The sequence below is a fragment of the Cricetulus griseus genome, chromosome 2, assembly GCF_003668045.3.
Source record: "Cricetulus griseus strain 17A/GY chromosome 2, alternate assembly CriGri-PICRH-1.0, whole genome shotgun sequence".
In the NCBI taxonomy this organism is placed as follows: Eukaryota; Metazoa; Chordata; class Mammalia; order Rodentia; family Cricetidae; genus Cricetulus; species Cricetulus griseus.
In genome coordinates this window covers 330,940,898-330,968,849 of record NC_048595.1, presented here as the reverse complement: position 1 = coordinate 330,968,849, position 27,952 = coordinate 330,940,898, and the positions used below count along the sequence as shown (strand labels likewise).

Below are 27,952 nucleotides of genomic sequence, written 5' to 3'. Positions count from 1 at the left end.
TAAGTAAAATAGTCTCATTCTCACACTTCTCCAAGCATTTTTGCCACTATCCTTCTTTGTTTCCTGGACAGAAAGTTCTTATAAAAAGAAATACTAAATAGCTGCAGTGTTTATTCATATAGAAAATTGTCAGTTAAAGAACTCTCTTGTCAAAAAGTTAAACACTCCCATTGATTTCTGCCACAAAGTTCCAGGCACAAGAGTCTTTAAATGCGCACTTCTAAATTAAAATAATGATTTTTTTAATCCACACTCAGGATAATGACTTCTTTATAGTCAATAGATACAATGAGCATTTTAAAACATCTTTTTACCCACTATGTGTTAAAAATGAAAAGGAAAGAAGAAAAAAGAATGGAATAGCAAAGATGGGGAAAAGCCCAGATATTTTCAAAAGCAAAGTTTGAAAGCTAGCTTGACTTAAATTGAATAGATACTTCTGGAAACATGACACTTGGCATGAAAGCAACAGTGTTCTTCAAGTCCTTTCCCAACACATCAGTGACAGTCTTAACTTACTAGGTAGAGGGAAATGACATCTTTACCTCAGACAAAGTTATTCTTTACAGGGGAGGTTGTGGTTTCAAATTCTAAGAATACTGTTGCTTGGAGTGCTGTAAGTTTTGTTTGCGGTGTCATCAATGACACTACATATTGATCTTTGCTATGGACCAAAAAAGCCATGTCTCACCTGCAAACTAGAAAGTTACCTACACCCTGTTGTCTTCTTAATGTAATAAACTAATTTTTGAGAATGTATACAGTGTGTTTTGATTACATTCACCCCTCCACTAACTCCTCTCAGATCCTCTCTCACCTTCCCAACTTTCTTTCATTTTTTAATATCCCCCTGAGTCCAATTCATGTTGCCCTTATACTCATGAGTGTGAGACCATCCACTGGACCTTGGTCACCATACCCTTACAAAACAAAAATGGACTCTTCCCCCCACCCCCACACGCCACCCCCACAAGCTATATCTGTCAATAGTGCTCCACTGGCTTGACCTCATGCAGACTTTGTTCAGGAAACCACAGCTGCTGTAAGGCCACCAGCACAGTGGACCTGTCATGTCCAAAAATATGGTTTCTCTCCAGAAACTGATTAAAGCACACATGCATTCAAGAAAGACGAACCTGGACACTTTTAAGTGATAAACAAGTGTGGTCAAACTTAAAAGTATTCATCTCTGTGTTCAGAGGTGGGTTGGTTGTAGGATTTTGCCCTCTATTGATGTTGAAATCAAAGGCCCAGTATTCCATCAGAGCTTTCCTGCTTTGTGACAGCACACTTTGCCATGGATAGGTATGTGGCATTTACTCACCATAGAAACCCCTCCTTCCCCCCACATGAGCAGCCTGGGGCAGGTCCACAAAGCCACATTGTTCTTGGGAGCATCTTGGCCTGTTGCAATCTCCTTTGTCTTAGGTATACAGATGAGAGAACAAACCTATGAGGACCACAAATTACCAAATGTTAGCAACTTCTGATGAATGGCAAATGAGCCTAAACTGATTCTAGACTCTGTGTTATGCTCTGTTCACTCTTCCTCCAGCCACAATGAGGACTGGGTATTTAGAAATTATATCCATCCCAAGTCATCCAAGGACCAAGAAAACAAATGGGCTCCAGTGCAATGAACCAGGGAATTTAAATCGTGACCACTGGCCAGGGATAGCCAGACTACTCCCAAGTTTCAGAGTCAAACTGTGATGAGAAGAAAAAGACAGAAGGAATAAATGGAGGGAGAGAGGGAAAGAAAGATGAAGGGAAGGGGAGAAGAAACACAGATTAGATAACTTTGGGTTCACCTATTGAGAGATTTTTCAATAAAACAAATTGATAGGAATTGGAGTTACTCTGGACTCAGAAGGTAAGGAAGGTGGGATCCTACATTCTATCATGAATTGTTTTCATAAGATTCTAGATGCGGGGTTATATGGTTTATATGGATTTGTTCTCCTGTTGATTATTATATAAAACCTTTCTGTGTTTTAACTTACTTTACATCATCCCCATTTTTTAATGTTTTTAACTTTTATTTATGTGCATGTGTGTTTGTATATTTGTGCACACATGTATGAGGTTACCTGGGGAGGCTGGAAGCTTGCCTATGAGTGTGTGCTCGGAGTCTGAACGCTCTTCCCTGTATTTACATCTAAAACACATAAACGTCCATCCTTCATTCCTCTTCCAAGGGCAAGGACCTCAGATTGACAGGGACACCACTCCATGGCCTATAAAGTTCCCAACAAGAACTCAGTTAGGGAGCTGGAGAGATGGCTCAGAGGTTAAGAGCCGTGGCTACTCTTGCAGAGGTCCTGAGTTCAATTCCCAGCAACCACATGGTGGCTCACAACCATCTGTAAAAAGATCTGATGCCCTCTTCTGGTATGTATGCATGCAGGCAGAACACTATGCATAATAAATAAATCTTTAAAATAAAAAAAGAGATCTTTAAAAAAAAAAGAAGAAGCAGGCAGGTGAGCCTGGAGAAAGCAAGGAGATGTACATGGAAGTCAGCAGCTGTAGCAGCTCTCCCAGCTGAGGGCAGATACATCCCTCAGAAATCATTCCCCAAGGATGAAAAGCCACTGCTGAAAGAGAAGATGCCCAGTAGAAGACTTCCCTAAATTATGCAAACAATTGTCAGTCAGTATTTTTTAACACACAAACAAACAAACAAAAATAAACTTACAAAACCATATAATGGGAAAACTGAATGCAACAACACCCATGGGGCAGAACTCTGTGGCTGGGGAAGGCCCTGGCTCTTCTGGGTTCGGTGCTGAAATGCAGCCTTGCTTTATGGCTTGAGTCCTTGTCCTCCAGATAACAGCAAGTTAAAGAAAGCTGCACATGACTCCCTGTAAATTCAGATCTCAGGTGTCTCAAATCCTAATACACTTCAGAAGATCAATTTATGTGCAAGTAACTCTAGTCAACTGAAAATCAGAATCAATATCTCCTATCTGCACTGATAACTGGAATGGCTAGTAACTTCAAAGAGTGTTTTAACAACTATTTCAGTTGCATTTCTCTCCAAATCTTGTCCATCATCCCAGGAACTAACCTCACTTTTGTGTATTATCCTCTGTGAATCAAAACATTTTACAGAGTAACAAACATTGGGTTTACGCAGATTTGTTCTCCTGTTGATTATTGTATAAAACCTTCTCGTGGTTTACTTTACATCATCCTCATTTTTTAATGTTTTTAACTTTTATTTATGTGCATGTGCATTTGTATGTTTGTGCACACACGTGTGCGGATACCTGGGGAGGCTGGGACTGAAGTTACAGGAGTTGTGGGCTGTGCTGTGGGTCCCTTGCAGGAGCAGCAATTGCCCTTAACTTCGGCATCTCCCCAGGCTCTTAATTAGCATTTTCAATAATCTCTTTATATTCCATCAGGCTTTGCTGGCCTGGTGCTGGATTTACCTCTTTTGTTCTGTCTTGGTTCAATTTGTATTGAGTTAGCTGACATTTTTAAAGAGACGTGGATTGTTTTCTTTGTTTTGTGTTTCATTTAGTGTTTGCTCTCATACAAAAAACAAAATGTATCTTTTGTTTCTGACAAAAATCTTCAGGAAAATTCCAAATTTCAAAACTGTGGACATAACAGCTTTCCAAACAATTATAAATTTTTGGTTTGGTTTGGTTTGGATTTTGGTTTTTCAAGACAGATTTCTCTGTACAGCCCTGGCTGTCCTGAAACTTGCTCTGTAGACCAGGCTGACCTCTAACTCAAGAGATCCACCTGCCTCAGCCTCCCAAGTGCTGGAAGGCATCACCATGGCCAGCTCAACCATAAGCTTTTAAAGTGCCACCACAAAAAAAGGCATGCTGATGTGTTCCTGAAATTATTTGAAATGTAACTTGTTACTTTATATCTAGCAAAACATAATTGTGAAGTAACCATGTGTGATTTATTTTGCGTTTCTCCTTGTCAAGAATGAGCTATCCTGATGCTGTGTTCCTCTAATGCTTTTCTTATGAATTAATCATCTTTCAAGTAGCTACCCTTGCAGCTTTGGTTTTTGTTTGTTTGTTTGTTTTTTGTTTTTGTTTTGATTTGTTTTGTTTTGTTGGTTTTTCGAGACAGGGTTTCTCTGTGTAGCTTTGGAGCCTATCCTGGCACTCACTCTGGAGACCAGGCTGAGCCACCAACACCCGGCTCACTTGCAGCTTTGTTACAAGTGTAAGTCCATTTTATTATTTTTAAGATGCATTTATTTTATTTTATATGCATGAGTGTTGTACCTGTATGTATGTATGTATGTATGTATGTATGTATGTATGTATGTGTAATATAGGTGTGGTGTCTGGTGCCTGTGGGGTCAGAAAAAGGCACTGAATACTTGGGAAGGAGACTTACAGATGATTCTGAGACACTGTGTGGGTGCTTGAATATGAACCTCGGTCCTTTGGAAGAGTATCAAATGCTCTAAACCTCATGTGACCTCTAGAACTTTGCCTGCTCCCTCCATCATAAGGGGATCCAATCTCCCTCACTTTGTGTTTTGCCTGTGTGTGTATGTCTGTGTATGTGTGCGTGTGTGCATGGTGTTTGTGTGACCAAGGAACTGAACCTGGGGCATTGCCTATGCTAGACAAATATGCAGCCATGAAGCTATAGTCCTATCTCTCTTTTTACTTTTTGTTTTGAGACAGTGTCTCACTAAGTTGTCCCTGTTGACCTTGAATCCACTCTATGGACCAGCCTTGAATGTTCCTGTCTCAGTCTCCCAAATGACTGGTATTACAGGTCTGTACCACCAGGCCTGGCTGTTTTTCTTTTTTTATCTGAGATGCCCAGCGATCTGACAAAAGCAAACCTAGTCAGCTACTGGATCTCTTCCCTTAACTGCTGACTTGAGGTATGACTTTCAGGGGTGGGCCCTGCACACTGGCACCTGATCGTGGAGCCAGATTGTCAGTAGTCCATCGTTACACCCTCTGGGAGCAGCCTGCCATCGGGTGACCATTTCAGAGCACACACAATCTCCTTTTGGTCAAGTGTTCCAACATAATGCTGGGCCACCTGAACATCATGATGGTGGACACGGCCCAATCTGGACCCGCTGAATTAGAGGTAAAGAGGCAGGTTCATGTGTCAGAAAGAAAAAAATAAAAAGCCTCCCTATCTCACAAGCATGAGAAAACATAGAGGAAAGTACAGTTCATAATAAAACTGAGCCCCACATTGGTGGCACACGCCTTTAATCCCAGCACTCCAGAGGCAGAGGCAAGTAGAGCTCTGTGAGTTCGAGGCCAGCCTGGAATACAAAGTGAATTCCAAGATATCCAGGAATGTTACACAGAGAAATCCTCTCTCAAAGTTAATTAATTAGTTAATCAATGAAACTATGGAAAGATCCACTAAAATAGTTTCAAACACAGATAAAAATCCCTTGGGTTAGTAGGATGGAGTACTCTGCCCGTGTGAGTCTTTTCATAAGTAAGCTACGTTCACCCGGCCATGGTGCCACATACAGCTCATTCAAGCACTGTGGAGGCAGGGACAGGCTGCTTTATCAGTTTAAGGCCAGTCAGGACTACATAGTGAGACCCTGTCTTTAAAAGAAGAAAAAAAAGTAAAATGGATTTGTCTGCCAAGATTTTAAATTTGAAATCAAAATAGATGCTCCTAACAGCTTTAATATTTTACTAGTAGTCATGAAAAAGACAAAATTAGACAATTACAAGATTCCCCCAGGAAACTTACATATAATATCTAGGAAATGATATTTCTCTTTTTTGAGGATATTTCATATTAGTTCAGCAGCATGGTTTTAGTAGATTCTTGTTGTAACACGTTAAGCAGGATTTTTTATTCCCCTTTTCTGACAGGCGTATCTCTGGTAAGCTTCACTTGGATTCTTAGTGTTCTCGGTGTTACTAATACATAAAAAGGACTCAACACTAGCTGAATAGCTCAGAAAAATGCAGTGGGTTTCAGAGCCATGAAGCAGATCCTACATCTTCCCACAGACTGTGAACTCAGGGCTGGTCTGATGTTCTGTAAGGAGTCAGGAAATGAATTTTTATAACTGGGTGCAATTTCTCAACATCTAATATACTTTTTAAGTATTCAGGCACAACCCTAAATAACACCTTAACTGACAATATGGGCTCTGGGGCAGCCTAAATCATGACTCAGTCACTTGTTAATCACGTGACTTCCTTCTGGTGCCTCAGTGTGTTCATCTGAAAAGAACATTGAGATAAGAATCCACTAAACCGCTTCCTTCCCTTTCCGTCGACTCATCGCAGACCAGGTGAGCCATCCCCTGCTTTTACCCAATTCTTGTCCTAAGCGCCATTCACCCAGATCCCTCCAGGCTTGTCCCTGCTTGAAACAGACACGCCCAGGCAGGGAGGAGCTCCCTGAATCTGGATACAGGCCACTCTTCATTCCATTCCCAGCGACCGATCCGCCAGGAGGCCTAACTCCTTCAGAGTGAGGAGGCTACGAGGAGAGGCAAGACCATCCAGAGCTTCGGACATTGAATTCCTGGCCCACACACACTACAGAGTAACAAGAGGAGATAGAGAGATCCTACCTGCACTCACTGGAAAAAGATATGGGAAGAAGACAGAATAAGAACTCGCTCAACAATAGAAAGACCAATATGACACCACCAGAATCTAGGGACTCCACTCCAGCAAGACCTGAAAAGCCCAACATAGTGCAAGAAGAAGAGATGGACCTCAAAAATTATCTCAGCAAGATGATAGAGACCTTCAAAGAGGAAACAAGAAAATCCCTTAAAGAAATAGAAGAAAAAGCAAGCAAAAAATTACACGATATGGAGGAAAAGACAAACCAAAAAATTCAAGAAATAAACAAATCTCTTAAAGAAGCTAAAGAAACCCAAGATAAAACAACCAAACAAGTGAAGGAAGCTCTTGAAACAGTTCAAAGCATGAAAGCTGAATTAGACACATTAAAGAAAACACAGAATGAAGCGATGCTGGAAATGGAAAGGTTGGATAAATGATCAGGATCTAAAGATGTGAGTATAACTAATAGAATCCAAGAGACAGAAGAGAGAATCTCAGCTATTGAAGACTCGCTAGAGGATATACATTCATCAACCAAAGAAAACCTCAAGACCAACAAATCCCTAACACAAAATATCCAGGAAATATGGGACACCGTGAAAAGACCAAACCTAAGAATAATAGGTGTAGAAGAAGGTGAAGAAACACTGCTCAAAGGTACAGAAAACATATTCAACAAAATCATAGAAGAAAACTTCCCCAACCTACAGAAAGATATGTCTATGAAAGTACAAGAAGCTTATAGGACACCAAACAGACTGGACCACAAAAAGAAGTCCCCCCGACACATAATAATCAAAACTCCAAATCTACAGAATAAAGAGAAAATATTAAGAGCTGCAAAGGAAAAAGGCCAAGTAACATATAAAGGCAAACCAATCAGAATCACACCCGACTTCTCAATGGAAACTATGAAAGCCAGAAGGTCTTGGATAGATACACTACAAGCACTAAGGGAGCATGGATGTCAACCCAGACTACTGTACCCAGCAAAACTTTCAATCATTATAGATGGAGAAAACAAGATATTCCATGACAAAAACAGATTTAAACAATACATATCCACAAATCCAGCACTACAGAAGGTTCTGGAAGGAAAACTCCAACCCAAGGAACATAACTACATGCACAAAAACACAGGCAATAGATAATCTAATATTGCCAAACACAAAAAGAAGCAGGAGGGCAAAATCCACACACAATGACACCACCAACAATAAATCCAAACCAAACAAGAACCAACGAACAATGGACATTAATATCCCTAAATATCAATGGTCTTAACTTACCCATAAAAAGATATAGGCTAACAGAATGGATACGAAGACAGAATCCATCCTTCTGCTGTTTACAAGAAACACACCTCAACTTCAAAGACAGGCGATACCTCAGAGTAAAAGGATGGGAAAAGATTTTCCAATCAAATGGCCTCAAGAAACAAGCAGGTGTAGCAATCCTAATATCTAACAAAATGGACTTTAAACTAAAATCAATCAAAAGAGATGAAGAAGGGCATTTCATACTCATCACAGGAAAAGTCCATCAAGATGAAATCTCAATCCTGAACATCTATGCTCCAAATACGAAGGCACCCACATTTGTGAAAGAAACATTACTAAAGCTCAAACCACACATAAAACCACACACACTTATAGTAGGAGACTTCAACACCCCCCTTACGCCACTAGACAGGACCACCAGACAGAAACTTAACAAAGAAACAAAAGACCTGAAAGAAGTTATGGCCCAACTGGGGTTAACGGATATCTATAGAGCATTCCATCCAAACTCAAAAGAATATACCTTCTTCTCAGCACCACATGGCACCTTCTCTAAAATTGACCACATAGTAGGCAACAAAGCAAACCTCCACAGTTACAAAAGAATTGAAATAACCCCCTGTATCTTATCAGACCACCATGCATTAAAGCTAGAATTCAGCAACAATACAAATGGCAGAAAACCTGCAAACTTTTGGAAAATGAATAACACCCAATTGCACCATTCCTGGGTTGAGGAAGAAATAAAAAAAAACAAATTAAAGACTTCCTAGAATCTAATGAGAATGCAGACACAACATACCCAAACTTATGGGACACTCTGAAAACAGTGCTAAGAGGGAAGTTCATAGCACTAAGTGCCCACATGAAGAAACTAGAGAAAAGTCACATCAGAGAATTGACAGAACAACTGAAAGCACTAGAGCAAAAAGAAGCAAACTCACCAAGGAGGAGTAGACGCCAGGAAATAATCAACCTGAGAGCTGAAATCAATAAAGTAGAAACTAGGAAAACATTACAAAGAATCAATGAAACAAAGAGTTGGTTCTTTGAGAAGATCAACAAGATAGACAAACCTCTAGCCAAACTAACCAAAAGGCAGAGAGAGAGCACACTAATTAACAAAATCAGAAACGAAAAGGGGGATATAACAACGGACACTGTGGAAATCCAGAGAATCTTTAGGTCATACTTTGAAAATCTGTACTCCACAAAATTCGAAAATCTAATGGAAATGGACAGTTTCCTGGATAAATATCACTTACCAAAATTAAATCAAGATCAGATAAACAGTTTAAATCGACCCATAACCCCTAGTGAAATAGAAGCAGTCATCAAAAGCCTCCCAACCAAGAAAAGCCCAGGACCAGATGGCTTCACTGCAGAATTCTACCAGAAATTCAAACAAGAGCTGATACCAATACTCCTCAAACTGTTCCGCACAATAGAAGCAGATGGGATATTGCCAAACTCTTTCTACGAGGCTACAATCACTTTGATACCCAAGCCACACAAAGATAAGACTAAGAAAGAGAACTACAGACCAATATCCCTCATGAACATCGATGCTAAAATACTCAATAAAATATTGGCTAATCGAATCCAAGAACATATCAGAAAAATCATCCACCACGATCAAGTGGGCTTCATCCCAGGGATGCAAGGATGGTTCAACATACGAAAAACCATCAATGTAATCCACCATATAAACAAACTGAAATAATCATATCATCTCACTAGATGCTGAAAAGGCCTTTGACAAAATCCAACATCCCTTCATGATAAAGATCTTGGAGAGAACAGGAATAACAGGAACATATCTAAACATGATAAACACAATATACACCAAACCAATAGCCAACATCAAACTAAATGGAGAGAAACTCAAAGCTTTTCCTCTAAAATCAGGAACAAGACAAGGATGTCCACTCTCTCCATACCTCTTCAATATTGTACTTGAAGTTCTAGCTAGAGCAATAAGACAAGAACAGGGGATCAAAGGGATACAAATTGGAAAGGACGAAGTCAAACTTTCACTATTTGCAGATGACATGATAGTCTACATAAGTGACCCGAAAAACTCTACCAGGAAACTCCTACAGCTGATAAACACCTTCAGCAAGGTAGCAGGATACAAAATTAACTCAAAAAAATCTGTAGCCCTACTGTATACAGATGATAAACTCAATGAGAAAGAAATCATGGAAACATCACCTTTCACAATATCCACAAGCAACATTAAATATCTGGGGGTAACACTAACCAAAAAAGTGAAAGACCTGTACAATAAGAACTTTGAGACTTTAAAGAAAGAAATTAAAGAAGATACCAGAAAGTGGAAAGATCTCCCGTGCTCTTGGATAGGCAGAATTAACATAGTAAAAATGGCAATCCTACCAAAAGCAATCTACAGATTTAACGCAATCCCCATCAAAATCCCAACACAGTTTTTCACAGACATTGAAAGAACAATACTCAACTTTATATGGAAAAATAAAAAACCCAGGATAGCCAAAACAACTCTTTACAATAAAAGATCTTCTGGAGGCATCACCATCCCTGACTTCAAGCTCTACTATAGAGCCATAGTTCTGAAAACAGCTTGGTATTGGCACAAGAATAGACAGATAGACCAATGGAATCGAATTGAAGACCCAGATATTAACCCACGCACCTACGAACACCTTATTTTTGACAAAGGTGCTAAATCCATACAATGGAAAAAAGATAGCATCTTCAACAAATGGTGCTGGCACAATTGGATTCGAACATGCAGAAAATTGCAGATTGATCCATACCTGTCACCATGCACGAAACTTAAGTGCAAATGGATCAAAGATCTCTCCATAAACCCAGCCACACTGAATCTTCTAGAAGAGAAAGTGGGAATAACCCTTGAACAAATTGGCACAGGAGAACGATTCCTGAACATCACGCCAGAAGCACAGACACTGAGGTCTGCAATCAATAAATGGGACCTCCTGAAACTGAGAAGCTTCTGTAAGGCAAAGGACACAGTCAGTAAGACAAAACGACCACCCACAGAATGGGAAAAGATCTTCACCAGCCCCACATCTGACAGAGGACTGATTTCCAAAATATACAAGGAGCTCAAGAAGCTAGCCACCAAAACACCATACAATGAAATTAAAAAGTGGGGTGCAGAACTAAACAGAGATTTTTCAACAGAGGAATCTGAAATGGCTGAAAGACACTTAAGAAAGTGCTCAAAATCCTTGGCCATCAGAGAAATGCAACTCAAAACAACTCTGAGATACCACCTCACACCTGTCAGAATGGCTAAAATCAAAAATACCAATGACAACCTATGCTGGAGAGGTTGTGGAGAAGAAGGAACACTCCTCCATTGCTGGTGGGAGTGTGAACTTGTAAGACCACTCTGGAAATCAGTATGGTGGTTGCTCAGAAAAATGGGAATCAACCTACCTCAAGATCCAGCCATTCCTCTCTTGGGTATATATCCAAATAGTGCATGTCCATACAACAAGGACATATGTTCAACCATGTTCATAGCAGCATTGTTTGTAATAGCCAGAACCTGGAAGCAACCTAGATGCCCCTCAACTGAAGAATGGAAAGAGAAAATGTGGTACATTTATACAATGGAGTACTACTCAGCAGAAAAATGCAATGGAATCTTGAAATTTGCAGGCAAATGGATGGAACTTGAAGAAACCATTCTGAGCGAGGTAACCCAATCACAAAAAAGACAAACATGATATGTACTCACTCATATGTGGATTTTAGACATAGAGTAAAGGATTACCAGCCTGCAATCCACACTGCCAGAGAAGCTAGTAAAAGAGCCAAACATTGTCCCCTGGAGAAGGGGAAAGGATCACGATCCCCTGAGCAAATTGAGAGCATGGGAAGAGGGGGGAAGGAGCTGTGAGAATGAGAAGGGAAGAAGAAGAAGGATGCAGCGGTCATGAGAAACAGAAAGGTTGAGTCAGGTGAAGAATAGAAGAAAGGGTATGTGATAGGAGGGTTTTAGTTGGGGGGTGGTAGGGAAGAATGGGAGGGAGAAGGGAATTGTCATGTAAAACAATCTTGTTTCTAATTCAAATAAAAGATGATTAAAAATTAAAAAGAGTCAATGAACTTGCTTATACAATAATATTCAAATATCTAACATATACATAATTAGAGCCAAATCTTGCAACCAGAAGAAAGAGGCTTGAAATGACTCTGTAGTTTTTCATCATAAAGAAAAGAAACCAAAAACCAATGGAACGGCATATTTCAAATACTAAAAGTAAAATCTTCCAACTCAGAATTCTATGTCCAGCAAGAATGTCATAAAATTGAACCTGAAAAATCAGAACGATATGTCTGTCAATTGATCTGATCAATAAGAAATGATAAAAGGAGCCTTCTAGAATAAAGAGAAGTTATTTAAGAGAATCTGGACATTAAACTCAACAGGATCCAGAAACACCTAGAACTATGTAGTGTAAGGATGTTAACAGAGAGGCCAACTGAGGGAGAAAGACATGCTCTCAAAGTGAGTGACACATCCCAGAGAGAGATCCAAGGACAGTGCAATGTGGGTCTTTGCTGCTTCTTCCTGACCAAGTGCATCTGTTGCTGATGCTGCTGTTGTCCTCACTGACATCAGGCTCTGCTCCAGCCTTCAGCACTGGACTGTGACTGCTAGGGCATCAGCCTTGTGAACTGAGCAGCAACTGCCTCTCAGCCCATTCGTGTACAGACAGCCATTTGTTACACTGCCCAGACTGTATAAGGCAATATAACAAATCCCTTTTTATAATGCGTCTACATCTACTGGCTTTATTTCTTCAAAGAACCCTACTTACTACTGAGAAAAAGTTAACTCTTTAAGAATTAAGGAGAACATTAGAATTGATAAAATATTTGAGTAAACACAAAGGACCTTTGCTTCCCTCTTAAGAAATTTAAGGAGCTAGAGAGATGGCTCAGTGGTTAAGAGCACTGGCTGCTCTTCCAGAGGTCTTGAGTTCAATTCCCAGCAACCATATGGTGGCTCAACAACCATCCATAATGAGATCTGGTGCCCTTTTCTGGCATGCAGGTGTATATGCAGGCAGAACACTGTATACATAATTAGTAAATAGATCTTTAAAAAAAGAAATTTAATTTTTTCTAGCCTTTACTTTGTGTGTGTGTGTGTGTGTGTGTGTGTGTGTGTGTGTGTGTGTGTGTGTGTGTGGTGCTTGTATGTATACATGTTAAAATGTGCCTGTGTAAATGTGAAGGCCTCAACTGATGTTGAGAGTTTTCTTCAAACCATCCCCTTTTTTATTGAGTCCCTTGCAGAACCTGGAACTCCTCAATGCTGTCTACTCTAGCTATCCAGGTTGCCCAGCGATCCCTATCTCTGCCTCCTGAATGCTGAAATCACAGGCAGCTAGCCAATAACATGCCTGCTCAGCTTTTACATGCGTTCTATGATGCAAACTCTGCTCTTCATGTTGGCAGGACAAAGGGTTTCATCTACTAAGTCATCTTCTCAGCCCAAAATTTTATTTTATATAACAAAAAGTTTTAAAACTATGTCAGGGTTTTCAGTATATGTCATGTAAAACATATGATAAACACAGTAACCTGGGAACATGTAGATTGCAATGTAATACCTACAGCCATAAGTGTAAACACAGAATAATAAAATAAATTAAGGTAGGACAAAGATATGCAAGAAGTGAACCCTGGGCACACCAACATTTAGAGCACAGAACAATAGAAGAGAACCGTGGACCAGCCAAAGGGCCAGAACCAAGTGATTATAAAGCAGGAGACCTAAATGTCCATTTTGAACAGACACATATAGCAGGTAACCCAAAAGAGTCATGAAACAGAGGGATTGGCCAGCTGCCTCAGGTTGAAGGTATTTAGAAGCATGGTTTCGGTGAACAGGATGGTGAGGTTTAGAGTTCCACTGCAGTGGGCTCAAGACAGCCTGCAAAGAAACAGATGTTGTCAATATAAACATCTTTTGACAAGTTTTTACTGTTGAGGGGAGGAAAGAAAAGAGCTGTGACTTGAAGAAAAAGTGCACATGGAAGTTGCCTTTTGGTATGAGTGTTCTGAATTTTTAGTATTTCTTGAGACTTTATATCCCCTAATCAGTCATGACAATAAATTCTCTGGGAGAAAGAGCTCTGAGAAAGTGATGATGGTGGAGAACTGCTTCCCTCTGCTCACTCCTCTTGTGGATGCTCCCCCTCCCTCTTCTGCTCCCTCTGTCACCAGGAGAATTCACCACCGTCCTTGCTCATCCTTTTTTTCAGCCACTAACTTCGCTGTCAGTGATCTACCAAGGTGCCTCCATGCCACACCACCCCCTTCAATGAAGGGTTTGAAGCAATTTTTCTCTCCCAGACTGTCTTCCCAATGGTGCTGCCCTACCGCTTCAAGACTTGTAGTAACACTAAATTCATTCTTGATTCTTTGGTGGCTTTCTCCTCCAACAATGTATCCTGTATTTTATGCATATAATAGCATACACACACACACACACACACACACACACACACACACACACACACACACACACACGGAGATATCCTGTTTAGAGGTACCGCTGATCACACCCACTTGGGGCTAGCCACAGGTACCGCTGACCACACCCAAGTAAGAGGGAGGCGCATATGTGGCTCTTTTTTCTCTCTCCCGCCTGTCTGAGCAGACTAGGAGGCATCTTGTGCAAACCTGGTCACTGGCTGCCATGCATGAGTACTATTGCTTAATAAACTACCTGTTATTAATCTAGTTCTGACTCCACATTGCATTCGGCAATACACACACACACACACACACACACACACACTGTAAACTGTCTTCATTCTTTTGATATTTCTCTTGGTCAACAAATCCTATGTTAAATTTCTACAACCTACTCTTGAATTTCCCCATGATCTGCATCTACCTACCAGTGGCTCAGCTCAATATTCATTCTGTCCTTTGAGACTTTTTTAAAAACAAAGTGAATTTTGTTAAGTTTGCATATCCATCCCAGCCATGCTTACCTAGCAGACCTAAGCCCTACTCTTTGTTCATAAATAACTTAATTTATTGATTTTAACTTTTCTCTTAATCTTATACTACTAGAACACAGCTACTAATTTTTGGCTAATTTTACCCTTGACTATTTGGATTCATGATTCTATCATTTGTTCTGTTCTAAGTTTTCATCAAAAGACCCCACTAAGTCCAAACCACTGGCCACTATCTTTTCATCTCTAGCCCTCAACTCACGATCAAAAAATGATACATATATCAACAGGAAACAAGATAACTCAAGTGACTTGTGGTTTCTGTGACTAAATGGTTTCTGATAAAAGCCAAAAAGTTTCACAGCCTTGTGTCAAGAAAGCCAATTGTTACTCATAAACGCTTGTCTTGGGGTTCACTCTGAATACTTGCAACTATTAGAAATACAAAGTTACTGGAAACACTCAGAGATACTAATAAAAGGTCACAAAATTATTTTTTAACAAATTCAATATCTAAAGCATTAACAACAGAGATAAGGGTACAGTTTTATGTAGAGTATTTGTTTAGCATGTATAATGACTTGAACTCAAGCTCCAACAGCACACAAACACACGCACATACTCAATCAACAAGAAGAATAACAAAAAGTATAAGATCTTATAACTAATGAGGTTGCAGAATATAAAGTTAACATATGAAAGGCAATTGCATTCTTATACACCATCAACACACAACTGAAATTTTAAATTCAAAACAAATAGTATTTATATTATTATCCAAAAATTTAAATGCTTATAAGTATGTTTCAAAAAAAAGCATGTGAAATACTTATGTAAAAAAACACTAAAAATGTTTGGTGAAAGAAAAAAAAAGAATATCTATAAGGAAGGTATTTGCACATACAAGAGTAAGAAGACTTATTATGCCCACATACAATTCCCCCAAACTGATTGACAGATTCAGTGCAATCACAATCAAACTCTTAGCAGGTTATTTTATAGATATTGATAAGGTAATTCTAACAACTATATAGAGACACAAAGGGCAAAGATGGTCAACATATATTGAAGGATAAGAACAAAGTGAAAAGACTAACATTATCCAACTTCAAGACTTATAAACAAACTGCTGTAATCAGGACAGTACAATATTGACAAAAGAATCAATAAGTTCAATGGAACTGGATGGAGAGCCTAGAAATAGACCCACACTAATACCTTTGTTTGGTTGTTGAGAAAGGAACAAAGAGAATTGAGTCTCTCTCTCTCTCTCTCTCTCTCTCTCTCTCTCTCTCTCTCTCTCTCTCTCTCTCTCTCTCTCTCTCTCTGTGTGTGTGTGTGTGTGTGTGTGTGTGTGTGTGTCTTCACAAATCTGGAGTCCAATCCATATTTATGAGATTTTGTTACAAAAGGAGAAATACCGAGAGTGTTTCCTTGACATTTACGAAGTGAAGCTCTAGTTATCTCAACAGCTTTCTCACACAGAGCACAGGTCTGCAATCCTTGCTAATGGTAATGATTCAACACATCCTAAAGGAAAGCAAGAGTAGGGAGGAGAATGAGGTGGGGCTCAGAGACAGCGTTTTATGTGTTCTAAATGTGGGCTACCCCAAGAAGCTTCTGGAAAATACCTCTAGTAATCACCCCACAGAGCTTAGGGCCTCCAGAGACACTTCCAATCCCTCCCCCTCAGTCTGCTTCCAGCTTTGGGCACAGCTACTACACTTAAAAGCTGCAGGAGCTGCCTCCGGTGAAGCTGCGGGGACTAACCTGGTGTTGACAAAGCATAAAAAATAGATGCTTCAGGTGCACAGCACCTGAAGAAAATTGTACCTGAGGCCCACTGAACTGATGATTTGCCTGGTGTGTGTGGAATCGGTTTCAGACTTTCAGCTCCTGTAAGAGAAGCAGGAGCAAAGATCTACACAGCACATCCCAAGAACCCCTCAGTATCTGCCTCCAACATCGCCTTTCCTCGGTGCTGACACAAAGTGACCTCAAGGTACTTTGGGTAAAGCACATGTGACTGGCTTGCAGAGCCAGTCGGCTATAGAAGGTTATTTCCTTCACTTCTTAGTTACAACCTTACTAAAGTGACAGCAAGTGGTTGAGGTATTAAGACACACATAAAAACAAAGAACTCAGCTGGTTGCACACACCTTTAATCTTAGCACTCCGGAGGCAGAGGCAGATGAATCTCTGTGAATTTCAGGACAGGTGGGACTATACAGAGAAGCCCTGTCAAGAAAAACAAAGGAGGGGGAGGAGGAGGAAGAGGAGAAGGGCATGAATACAGCGCCAGGCAACCAACTACAGCATTTTACTGGAAGGCAGATGAAGGAGTAATAGCTTCTGTTATTCAGAATACTGAAAAATCAATAAGTAAGTATTAAGGCTAGGGTATCCTTAGTGGTGAACATGGCCTGTACCCCAGTACTCAGGAGGCAAAGGCAGGAAGATTGTGAGTTGAAAGCCAGCCTGTGCTACATAGAGAATTTGACACTGGCCTCAACTACATAGTGAAACCTTGTCTCAAAAATAATTTTTTTAACTGAGATAGCCAAAATTTAAATTTTAGTAACAAGGCTGGTAAGTAATTCACCAGAGGACAGGAAAAGAAAAGCAATAAGATGAAAAATAGAACAGAGAAGACAGGAAAGTCAGAAAATCAATCCAGAAGTATCAATAATTAGCTTTAAATAGAAAAAAGTGACAACATTATGAAAGCCTAATTAAAGAACTCTAGTGTACAAAAAGGCCCACAGAATGGTGCTTTTAATGTACAATGAGATGGAGGTGGTTATTAATACCAAGACTTATCATGCTGAAATTCTAGGACGGTGGTGGCAGGAGAGGCTGCTAACAGTGGCTAGGGTTGGGGGTGGGTTTGGGGTAGGGGTGCATACAGAATACAGGATGTCAGAATAGGATGAGACTTCTCAACAATGTGTACTAGAAAAGACTGTCTCCACATTGCTGGGTGAAACTGGAATTTACAACCAGTCAAACTATGACTCAAATTTGAGTATCATATGCATTTCCAGAAATAGTGGATCTGGTGTCAGAGAGAGAGGAGTCCCAGGATTATGGCTCTGCAACTGGCCAACTCAACAGTCTTCAGACTGGCAGAGGGATACTAGGGAAGAGGAAAGTGGAATGAGCAAGTGTATGGTCGTGTTACAGTGAGCAACAGAACATGGATGAGCGAGTGTATGGTCATGTTACAGTGGGCAACAGAACACGGATGAGGGAGTGCAGATGGAGTTGTCTGTAGTGAGAAACAGAACATGGGTGCCAGTGGGAAAGAATGGCTTCATAGAAGTGTGAAATGAAAACAGAAACTCAAGCAGGGAAGCAGTCAGACTAGAGAAGGCCACTTATAGTAAATACAGTTATATGATAACAGAAGATGGACACTGACTAATGAGTCTGGTCTGGTTTTGCAAAGAATAGCAGAGTACGTCAAGAAACTGGAGAAAGCATGAGACAAGAGGGGACCTGAGTTTTTGTTCTTACTTTATGCCAAAGTCCCCATAAAGTCTAAAATCATAAGGAATAGCCAACAACACAGAGGAAGGCTACTGAAGAGAGAACTGAGAATGATAACCTCTAGAAAATGGAACTTGGGAGTGAAGGCGGCCAGAGCAGAGAAGTATGGGAGTTATGCAAATTGCATAATAATGATGATTTAGTCTAAGGAAGGGATGAAAGAGGCAGGGAGAAAAGAGGGCTGGAACAAGGATAATGCAAGTCTCTACCCCATACCTGTCCAGACACATCGGGATTTCTCACAAAGATGTATTCTCGCATCCATTTGCTGAACTCCCTTCCGGGTTGAAAACAGCTGGTTTAGGCATTTCTGGAAACAAATGCACACAAAGAGAGTACTTCTTTAGGAGCACACAAGTGCATCTCAGGTGTGATGAATGAAGACACTATAACTGAGAGTTCACTAGAGAGGTCAAGGTTTTCACAGTGTGATGACTAGTGGCGAGAATCTCACATAGATTATTTTAGCCTCAGTAACTCCACAGCTCAGCAGGGATTACCGAGCTAAAGTAAAAGCCTTTCTTTATTCTTCAAGCCCCAAAACTGACTTAGCATATAGTTCAGTCACAAGCCACTGGCACCTTTACTCTTGAGGAGTGGAAATAACCAACCTCAAAGAGCTTAAGGAAATTCCTTCACTTTCCATGGAGCACACAAAAATAATATAGTTTCATTGGGGCAGTACATTTAATGTTTTTTTCTGATATCCTTTTCCCCAACTTTGATTAAAACCAGTTAGGAAAATTAGAAATAAATACAAAAAAAGCATGCATTGGAATTTTCAAAAGATAAAATGGTGACTAAGTAAGGCAGATTCTCTTTTGGTCTCCACAGCCCAGACGTAACTGTCTTTCTCAGCATCATCTTACTTAATATTTGGGCTTCCTCCTCCGCAACAATATATTGTGACCAAAATCTCCCTTACAGGAGCTTCTGCTGGACCTCACAGCCATAGTTACTAATGCACCTTGCAGTTAGTTAAGACTTAAGACTGCTATCCTACTGTGTGCTCAGCTTGTTTATTTAACCTGCCTTTAAGAGAACAATGTGACATCTAACCTTACTTGCCTTGGGCTTCCCATGTTATCAGCTTTTACAGCCTAAGCTAAGATTACATAGCTGTAGAGTGATGTGGTCTTCCATGTCCCTGACATAACATGCATGCATGTATGCTATGATAATGATTTTCTGGAAACAGCAAATAGAGGCTGAAAGCAGACTTATAAAATGAACATCCACCATAATTATTGGCTATGACATAAAGAAAATGTTAGATAAGCAATGAATTTTGTAGTACTGTTTGTTACCGGGAGCAGTTGGAGTCAGTAACTTAGTCCCTTGTAAAACTATGCTAAAGACTTTTATTCAGCATCTACCGTCATTCCTTTCCCATGTGATACTTTCTGTGCTGGTCAATGGGGAAAGAGGAAAGCTTGTATTAGGGACACATACTCAGACATTCCCAAAGACAGACTGACACAGATACAGGGACAGGAAAAGCTTCACAAGACAGCATCCAGACAGACTCAGATTCAGAGTCATAGTATAATAGACAGACAACAAGGATGGAATACACAGGGAGAATAAAGTAGAGAATTCAAATCTGGGCTCACTCTTGGTTAAATAATGCCAAGAAGAGTTTTAATAGCTTTCCTTAATGTGAACTGACATTACTGAAGACTAGAGCATCAAATCCTCACACTCCTCAATTTATCCAAGGTAAGCATTGCCAGCCAAAGAATCACAGCTTTGTGAATCCAAGATAGAACATCTGACTACAAACAAGTCTCCAAATCTCAGTGCTATTGACATGTCAAGGCATGTAGTGATACCTTGTTGTAGGGGCTGTCCTGTACTTCACAGTGTGTTTAGCAGCGTAGCTGACCTGCACCCACTGTGGTGCCCTTCCTCAGAGTTATGACAATGTAAAACACTACCATATGTGCAGAGAGGCACAAAATTGTCCTCAGCTGAGAATCACTGATATACAACAACTAACATAGTCTACTGCCTCATCAGTAGCTCAATGAAGCATCTCTTCAAAATCCCATATAATTCCACAGAGCTGACCAAGGCATTGTCCTGCTTCTCTTTGGGTACCCATGGGTTCCCTTTCTTATGTGAGATCTGTATTATACTTTAATTAGCAACTTGGGACTAGCCCAATTAATATGAGTTCTGGAAGTTCCAACAACTACTCAGGCTCTCGTTGTGCCAACACCCTTCAGAGCATCAGTGAGGACCACTGGTAGACCACACATTTCCTGCAAAGCTGTCTTCACTCTGAATGCTATCTGACCTCTATCTAATCATGACAACAGATGCCCACCACTGAACAGTAACACCATTTTCATGATCCTCTGCCCAGGTTCTTCAATGACTTTTGTTTAACAATTGCTCCAAGAGATGTCAAGTCCTCTGCATCAGAGCCACCAACATTACTGCCAACAGTTATCAGACATGGTAAGAGGACAGAATAGTCCCAAGGGACTGGGCACTGACACACTAATCAGCAGTAGAAGGTGAGAAAACTGTAATATTGACAAGCTTGCCCCGTGCGAGGCCCAGCAGCACCCCTAATTATTTCATAGAATTTTCATACTTTGACCATCACCCATCCTTAAGCTCATACTCAACAAGAAAGCATGAATAAAAGGGCTGCTCTGTGTATTTATTTCCAGTTTCATTTGAGTTCAAATAATTAGGATTTACAGTCAGTATATTCTTTCTTCTTGAACAATATGCATACTAAACACAGAGGCATACACTCGATGAATGGTCTTGACTAAAGTGTGATTTTGTGGCTTCTCTAGTTTAAAGCCTTTGACAAAATACTGCCTCCTTTAGAAGCTAGTCACTGAACTTGGTAAACCTAAAAGCATGCAACTGACATATAATGTGCCCAAAAGACCTAGAATGAACTCCTAGGAGCTTAAAATCATAAGAAATTCAACAAACAAACAACAGCAAAGACTTAAGGAAAATATCCATTTAAAACTCTTCCAGAGCATAGCTTCTTTAACTGTAGGTTATGTGGACGCTGAGAAGTAATTGACAGCACTGAAGGGTTTCTGGGCATGCAATGACCAAAAGTTAATTCAAAATTAAATGCATAATGAATCTATGTTGTTTCTCTCAATGTTCACTCGTGTTGCCTCACACAAGTTCATCACATCCTTGGTTCTGAGCATTCGACATGGATACTTTGCACTGAGAAGTCTGTCATACCACATAATGTCAACAACAAACACTGCCCCAAATGCCTCATCTCAGATTCAAAACTGTTGTATACTCTAAACAGTAGTATTTTTGCTGTGTGTACAAGACTTTCTGCTCTTACAGAAACCTAATGGTTTCATTGAGAAAATACTCTGGTGTTTTCCCACTTTCATTCCCCAGCATGTAAGTATAAAGGAGTACATCTTTGGGTTATGTTATGTTACAATGTTTGGTTTCTAAAACTGATGCTTGAATTCCTGACTTGAATTTCATAAAGAAAAAAATCAATGAATGAATTTTGCCCTGAGATTAGGGCAGAATTTCTAACAGTTTCTGAAATGGCCCTAAACTTGCTTCTGCCATTTTGCATATATATTTACACAAAGCAGCATTCTCAGCACTGATAATTACAAAATCAAAACATCAGGACTGGCCATTCTTCTAGTAGACCTGGGTTCAATTCTCAGCACCCACATGGCAGCTCACAGCTGTCTGTAGCTCCAATTCCAGGGCATCTGACATCCTCAACACAGACATACATGGAAAAAACACCAATGCACATATAGTAAAAAAATAAGTACGTTATTTTTTAAAAATTAATATAAAATAAAGTAAAAACATAAATCAAATTTGAAAGATCCTAAAAATATTCTGCATCCTGTAACACCAACCATTCAGTCAGCCGAGATTTAATTTTTTATGTAAAAATAAACAAGCATGTTTATTTTTTATTTCATTAGAATCCAGATTTTCTTTAGTCTTAACAAATTATATATATATATATATGTATATATATATATTAAACCAATGTTTTTAAATATATTTCTCATGATTTGTTATCAGGAAATATTTATTTTTATGCCCATTTTATATACTTATATTCCCAGGGTCACATAAAAATTTCTCAGGTGAAAAGGAGTCATAAGAAACCTGTGATGGAGGAAGAATCAAATTGAAGCTGAGAAACTTTTTAGGTGGGCCCCTTTAGGACAAACCAAGTCACCCCACTGGCTGAGAGAAAGTGCACTAGGTATATATAGTCTTGCTGTATTCTTAATCTTCCCTTCTTTGGTGGTTTTTCCCTTCTGAGTGGTCCTCACAATGTTTCCTCTTATACTATGGGGATTATTTTCTTTAGTGCAGTGCCCCTATTCACATCCTTCACTTGTTCCATCATTTTCTTACTGGTTCCCCGGGCACATAGGCAGCCCCTTCCTCGTATTCAGAACTCGGTTTTGTGAACTACTTGGGATGTGGGTCTTGTGTTTTCTCCCTCTGATTACCTGGCCTTTGGTGGCAACACTTTCCTTCCTGCCTCTGTCCCCTGCAAGAGGTGTCTTGAAGAAACGGAAATTGGAGTTATTCATTTCAGAATGTCCTTTGACAGGAGTTTTCATTGATTCTTTGATGTGGAATCCTGCAAGAAAGACATTTGGCTGGGCAGTAGTAGCTTATGCCTTTAATCCCAGAGGCAGAGGCAGGCGGATCTCTGTGAGTTCAAGATCAGACTGGTCTACAAGAGCTAGTTCCAGGACAGCCTCCAAAGTCTTTTTGCTTCAATGGAATACCTATCAAACCACCCTCAAATACTAGATATCTACCATGTGTATCAAAAACTATATATACATATATTGATAGATATATAGATATGAAGATATATATAGATATCACATGGGTCAATGGATCTCCAGAAATTATGTAGCAATACTTTCTGCATTTGGACAACTATGAGCTTGATGGATTGTCACTCATGTTCTTAGAGCCTGGCACCCCAGTTCCCAGGACTCAAAATACAAGAGATGGACACTAGTTTAAGGGGGAAGAGAAGGTATAAACATTAAATGTCCCTCAAATTTTAGATTTGGCTCTTTCTTTTAAAACACTTAATTACTGAGCTATCTTTTAGAAGAATATAGAGAAAAGGCCAGGCCTCACAACTTCAAATGATAAAGGATAAGTGTGGTGTTGAATGAAAATTGCTCCCATAGGCCCATAAGGAACAGCACTATTAGATGTGGCCTTTGTTAGAGTAAGTGTGGCTTTGTTGGAATAAGTGTGTCACTAGGGTGGACTTTGAGGTCTCAGATGTTCAAGTCAGGGTGAGTGTCATTCTCTCCTCCTGCTATCTGCTGATCCAGATGTAGAACTCTCTGCTCTCTCTCAGGCACCATGCCTACCTGTGTGGCACCATGCATCCTGCTATGATGACAATGGACTAAACCTCTGAACTGTAAGCCAGTCTCAATTAAATGCTTTCCTTTATTAGAGTTGCAGTGGCCATAGCATCTCTTCACAACAATGGAAACCCTAACTAAGACAAAAAACCATGCTCAAAAAAAAGCATGCATGCATCAAAGCAAGATGGTTCTGTGGGTAAAGAGAAAGCCTGACTGTAGGGAGACACTGTAGCCCCACCTCCTAGTAGCCCCAACAGGTGTGCCGGGACACGCCCGTGAGGGCGTGGTCAGGGGAGGTCTAAGATGACACGGGAACAATTCTTAAGGGACTGCGCACACATAAATAGCCCCTTCTCTCTGTCCTGGCTGCCTTGCTGCCCCTGGCATGCTCTGGCTTGCGTTTGGGCAGGTGTTGCGTTTGGGTATCTGAATAAAGAAATCTTAGCCTTACGGGCTACAGATCATCTTTGAGCGCACGCAGCACACAATAATCTACACCTGACAACCTGAATTCAATCCCTAGGACCCACATAAAGGTGCAAGGAGAGAAGACACTCCACAAAGTTGTCCTCTGGCCTCATATTCATACCATGACATGTGGTCACACACATAAATACCATGCACACACACATACAGAGAGAGAGAGAGAGAGAGAGAGAGAGAGAGAGAGAGAGAACAAAGGCTGTCCTTGGAAGCTGTCAGAGTCTCAGAAAGCAGGAGATGACAATTTTGTGCACAGAGCAAATGGACCTCTCTGAAGATAGAGTGGATAGGTCTCTGCAGACAGGATAGAAGCATCTTCCAAATTTGATCCTCTGAAATAAAATGAAACACCTCCAGCAAAGTACCTAGAATCCATATGCATGATTGTGTCCCAGTACTAACTGAAGTAGAAAGTGGAATGGGCTTTCTTGTAAACTCCATTTGACTAACAATCTGTTGCTTTGGATTTCCAATTTTTCACACACTGCTTTATTAAGAAACAAATGGTGAGTTCATTTCAAGCTCAGAAAGAGCCAGGAAGCCCCTAATTTTAGCAAGAAATTCCCCTAAAACAATGAATATCCAAACTTCCTCAATTACATGGGAATACAAAAGATTTCCTACATTCCTAAGTCTCCTCCTGCCCCCATCAGGTAAATTCTGCTGTTGCTACTTATCATTACGTGGGAAACCCCTCCGCTTATGAAGATTTGGGTCCCTTTGCAGTCTTCAGAACCATAGTGCCTCAGGAACATGCTGGTGCCACTGCCAACATCAGTCTTCACAAGCACAGTGGCTCACGCCTGCCATCTCAGTCAGCCCTTGGAAGGCTGAGGCAGGAGAATTGTGGCACGTTCGAGGCCTGCCTGAACTACAAAGTGAGTTCCATGCCAGCCAGGGCTATATGTAAGACCTGTCTCAAAAAGGAGAGGACTGAGAGAAAGAAAAAAAGAAAGGAGAGAGGAAGGGCGGGAGGAAGGAAGGGTAAAAACAGGAAAGATGCTAAGTCATAATTATGATCATGCTGCATGGGACCTTTAAAGAGCAGAACAGGAACTAAACCATTAGGTGATACGTTTGCTCCTGAAGAATGGAAATTACAATATATATATTTTTCAGACTTTCATGTACCAAAAGTCATTAATATTCTAGAGCAGCATCTCTCAACTTGTAGGTCACAACCCCTTTGGTGTTGAATATCAGATATTTAAATTATTATTCATAACAGTAGCAAAACTACAGCAGTAGTCATGAAGTAGCAATAAAACAATTTTATAATTGGGGGTCACCACAACATGAGGAACTATATTAAAGGGTCTCAGCATTAGGAAGGTTGAGAACCACTGTTCTAGAGTCTTCAAAGCAAAAGTATTTTCATATAGTGTAGAAATACATACATATATACATATATATATGCATATATATGTTCATATATATATATATATATATATATATATATATATATTCTCTGAGCATATTTAAAGCACAACATATGTATGAAGATGACAACTATAGAAAGGGCAGCATATTCTGTGGGAGTCCCTGCACTCGAAAAATCCACATAAGAAACTAACTGCAACTTATCTGAGTGTACAAACTAACTGAAAACCTAAAATTGGACTCATGTAGAGTTAGGGTGTCCGCTGCTGGTGTTATCTTCAGCACTGATGGAGATTCGGGGATGTCTGACAGAGAGCCCTCCTTCAAAGAGGCTTCCAGGTCCGTGGCTTGGCTTGACTGCCATCTGGTGGTGATGGGGCTTCTGGCTGCGGGAATCTCCGCAGACAGCCTCTTCACAAAGTTGCTCTTGAAGCTGGAGTACATGGTGACCGAATCAAAAGCCTGTTGAATAATGAAAGCCGTGAGTTCTAATGGTCTCAAAGAGGCAAAGGCAAAAATTCTTTCCAATGGAATTGCATGGTAGTATATGTGCATGAGAGTTAGCTTTTGTGAACCTGAAGATTTTTTTTTCTATTTTTTTTTTAAACACCAGAAGATCATTTCACAATCACAGCTTCCATTCACGGTTTTTAGATATACCAAAGCAGTTTAGAATGATTCTATGTGACTTATCATCACCACACATCAGTGTGAAACAGAGGATATGAAGTGGCACTGTGCTGAACACTGTCAATGTTCTCTCCAATTTCCTTGTCACTAGAAGTCCAATGTGTTATCCATTGTGCCACAGAGACACATTTAAATTTTCTTGCCGGCTCTAAAGTTTGGAACTTTGGGGACTAAGCAAGTCATGTTGGTGGGACACATCAAGACAATATCTGCACTCCCAACAATGCCATCTAAGAGTGGTGGAGACGGAGAAATGGAAGAGCTGCCATACTGGAGGGAAGACAGACACTCTTTCAAAATTCCTTAGTGTTCTAGAATTTAAATCTTCATTTCAAGGCAAAATGATTTTGAGCTTAAAAGAGGGGAGAGAACAAATTTGATGGTCTATCAGATGAGAAAATTGATCAGTAAACTTCACACTGGCAATCACACTGTGCCTTGAAGTGTCTGCGTTCTTCCAACTTGGCAACTGTCACTCTGTCCATCTTAAATGATTCCTACTTGAAATCTTGTCCAAGACTCTCTTCCAAAGTAACCACTGGCTCATATTCACAGCAGGGTTCACCAACAACTACTTCAGGGACTTGTCTGAGACATTGCCTCACTCTGTGCCACACTGGGTTGGCAGCCTATGAGGCCAAGTAATGGTCCCCCGGGAGTCCAGATCCTAATCCCTGATAGACATCATCTTCCACGGCAAGGGGGCTTTGCATATGAGGTACCCACATACAGCACTAAGCTGTAGATTAATTTACAGGAGTTGGGGAATCTACCCTGTCATCCTATCTGAATACCATCATTTTTCCTGATAAGAAGGTGGAGGGAGACTGAACTAGATCAAGGAGAGGGCACTGTGCCCACAAAGCAGAGATTCAGTAATAACATTCACAAGCCAGAAAATGCCAACAGCCACCAGAACCAAGAAAGACAAGATACCGATGCTCCAAGTGCTCTGGAGAAAGCAAAGCCTGCTGATACTTCCCTCTGTGTCAAGAGACTGACCTCCAACCTCCAAATTTGCAAGACAAGAAGAAGTTTTGGATGATTTCTTTCAGCAACTGCAGGAAGCTGATGCACAGCTCTCAATGGCCTGTCACAGCTCCAACAGAGCATGCTGAGTTAGTAAGAACACTTACAGCACACCCAGCAGTCAGGTACGCATGTCTCATCACTACCTCCTCAAGTGGGCACTAGTGAAAGTTAATGGATTTAAGTCATTTAAGCAGAGAATTAAGTGAATGAATCACTTCTCCTAAAAAGCAAATCACGATCAGGAGGCAGAGGGGACTGAAGAAAGAGTCCAGAGGGTAGGAAATGAGCATCCTTTTCTTCTCTGATAGGAACAAGTTTCAAGTTGGATAAGATAAAACAAAGGTTTTTCACATAAACTGGAGCATTATGCAATGACACAGTAAGGTTGCTAGACCGTCAGACAAATAAGGGACACCTCAGAATACTGATAACACGTCCAGACTCATCGGTGATCTATTAAAACACACAAGAAAACGTTCCACCCAGAAAACTGTTTTTATACTTCCCAATAACAAGAACAAGTGCCCGCCTCCAGGGTAGTAAGATGGAAGGCCAGGTCCCTGGTCTCCAGGAATGATCAT

At 40.4% G+C, this 27,952-nt stretch overlaps 1 protein-coding gene across 1 annotated transcript; it reads right to left on the bottom strand.

Moving 5' to 3' along the window:
* Nucleotides 1-983: 983 nt before the first annotated feature.
* On the bottom strand, nt 984-27,817 carry Cdc20b (cell division cycle 20B). Its single transcript, XM_027401873.1, is given in 12 exon segments — nt 984-1,100; nt 1,325-1,450; nt 2,112-2,237; nt 2,735-2,749; nt 4,875-4,918; nt 4,921-4,962; nt 4,965-5,083; nt 18,600-18,700; nt 22,893-23,026; nt 25,868-26,111; nt 27,476-27,529; nt 27,797-27,817. Coding segments are annotated over 12 exon segments (1,143 nt in total).
* Nucleotides 27,818-27,952: the final 135 nt, after the last annotated feature.